Source organism: Sinocyclocheilus grahami, unplaced genomic scaffold, assembly GCF_001515645.1.
Source record: "Sinocyclocheilus grahami isolate Dianchi unplaced genomic scaffold, SAMN03320097.WGS_v1.1 scaffold8.1, whole genome shotgun sequence".
NCBI lineage: Eukaryota > Metazoa > Chordata > Actinopteri > Cypriniformes > Cyprinidae > Sinocyclocheilus > Sinocyclocheilus grahami.
This window is the reverse complement of record NW_015505187.1, coordinates 3,406,427-3,408,792: the sequence shown is the minus strand read 5'-3', so window position 1 is coordinate 3,408,792 and position 2,366 is coordinate 3,406,427. Positions and strand designations below refer to the sequence as shown.

Here is a 2,366-nt window from a genome sequence, read left to right as displayed (position 1 = left end):
CTATTTAAGTGTACTGACTATTAATTAATTAACAATTAATTCATCCAAACTTTGATAAATTCCGTGCCATACAGTAAATGCCATTTATATGACTGTATTCCACGATTCCGTCCGCTTTTTCCGCATCGCGGAAATCATAGATAATATTGAGGTGTTTTGCAACTTCAGTGTAACAGTTAGTGGATTGGGATCTATTGCAACTTAAGCAACGTCTGCTGCTGCCTTATCTTTGAGAGACAACTGATGCGTGATCACTGAAGCAGCTGCAGTTAGCAAGCGCTTTTGGAGTGAGAGTGAATTCCGCATTGATTGGTCGGACTCGTGACTCCCAACAAGTCAGATGAGTGGTGGGCGGAGACTGCTTTAGGCCACAGAGTGGCAAAGAGCCAAATAGCACGTTTCAAAATTAAGTTATTTTATTGGCGAATCGGTTTTGAAAATGACCGATACCGATAATCATAAAAATGCTTAATATCGGCGGCGATAATCGGCCAGGCCGATAATCGGTCGACCCCTACTCTGAATCTCAGGTGAGAATTGTCATTTTGACCCCCTTATTCAAAATAGTGGATTACTCACTACATAAACATTGATGACATTCAATGTTCTGGCTTTTATCACTATACATGTTTATCTTCAGGAAAAAATAATGACAAAATCTAAAAAATTGAACCAGGGAAGTTTCTGAAATCCAGTTGATTTGACAAATAATCACCCATATTTCTGTATAATAAATTTTTGTGCTACAAATATCATATTGTTGGCTTTGCGACACCCTAACATCAACCTCTATTGGAATCAATTGACAATCACAAGTCTCCTTTGTGCTTTGTGAGAAGTCTGTTATTTATGTGACAGTGTCACAGACTCTCTTTTGACCATGTAGGCCACAGATGACTTACACTTTGGAAAACAACAACTATATTCACTTTCATTAGTAAAAAACAAAGAAAAAAAATCCTTCGGTGAAATAATGCTTTCTATACATTTTGATGTGTTTTTCAGGATCTGGATGATATTGAAGATGAGAACGAGCAGCTCAAACAGGAAAATAAGACCTTGCTTAAAGTGGTTGGGCAACTCACCAGGTAGAACCCGGCGACCCGAGGATGGCTAAAATGGAGTCTGCGTCTCGCTGTGGCGGCCGGAGGGATTTGCTGAACGACGCCACTGCCGCGCGCCTCTGTCCTTTACATGTTCTGCTCTGGTTTTGCGTGTCTGTCTGTCTTGTCGTCGCTCTCTGGAAGAGGATGCATGCGCGCCTTGGGGAGGCTTCGAGAACCCGGACCTCTGGATGTCAAACCGAGCCACCCGACGCGATGTTACTCGATGCCTCACGCTTTCACTGAGGTTGTCAAAAGGAACTCGCCTTCTATTTAATGTAAATGTGTGTAAATAGGCTGTGCTGACTGTTCTTTTAAGGCTTACGCAGGACAACGAAAAGAGGAAATGCCTTTGAATGTACATGGTGCGGTACCAAATGATTTTCTTTCCTTTCTATTTTTCCAGCTCAGAGGGTTTTTTACATTCAAATCTCAAATTGCTCGAATCGCACTTTTAGGATATTTCAGCTTCAAGGGCTCCTCTATCAGTTAAAAGTGGCCTCAATTGCCTTTACATTTAAAGTCTGTCTCTTAAACACATCATTACTGGTGAGTCCAAAAAGTGCCTGTTGGACAGGAGCCCATCTATAAACTTATGGCCTCATTTTAAACTGGTTAACCAATCCTCCTTGGCAGTTGGCAGTACTAGGACCAATTCCGTGTTTTGGCCTCCGAGAGCGTAGCACAATGAACGTGTCTCTGGCTTGGAGCTTGCAAATGCTGTAATGAATATTATCTGTTATAGTCTGATCTTTTACATTTTACACGCTGTACAAATGTTTACAAGTTGTTTAAACTCTTGGTATCAATAGATGTAGCTATTCATCGTGTACGGTTAGCGCGACGTATAGCCTAGGCCACTGCGGTGCGTTTTCAAAATAACCAAATCAATCGGAGACGTTAAGCACATTCACATGGTCTCTAGTTGCCGATAAAGACGGCGATATGACATTACTTTACGTTAAATTGCTATTGCAAAGTCACCACTTAGGGGTTCATATCTACATCGATGCTAATCAACAATGCTAATGAAATGTATTCTGTAAAGTCATTTGAGGGGGGTATCTTTTTTTTTTAGTGTGTATAGAGGGGTGGGAGATATCTGTATCCCACCGCTTTACATAATGCATGTACAGAAGATTGAATAAAAGTCCATATAAAAAAAGTCAATAAAAATCATGACATTTGGTTTTTTCAGTAACTTTTTCCATTACTGTAATGAGGAAAAACTATTTTAAAATCAGTAAAGAAAATGTTTTTTTT

The 2,366-nt window shown here is 40.1% G+C and overlaps 1 protein-coding gene across 1 annotated transcript in view; it reads left to right on the top strand.

Moving 5' to 3' along the window:
- LOC107591114 (PRKC apoptosis WT1 regulator protein-like) overlaps nucleotides 1–2,270 on the top strand; it is an 80,241-nt gene extending 77,971 nt beyond the window's left edge. Inside the window, exon 6 of the mRNA XM_016280160.1 lies at nucleotides 1,006–2,270. Coding sequence (XP_016135646.1) covers nucleotides 1,006–1,092 — 87 coding nt within the window. The 3' untranslated portion in view covers nucleotides 1,093–2,270. The remainder of the gene's footprint in view (nucleotides 1–1,005) is intronic.
- The last annotated feature ends 96 nt before the right edge of the window (nucleotides 2,271–2,366 follow it).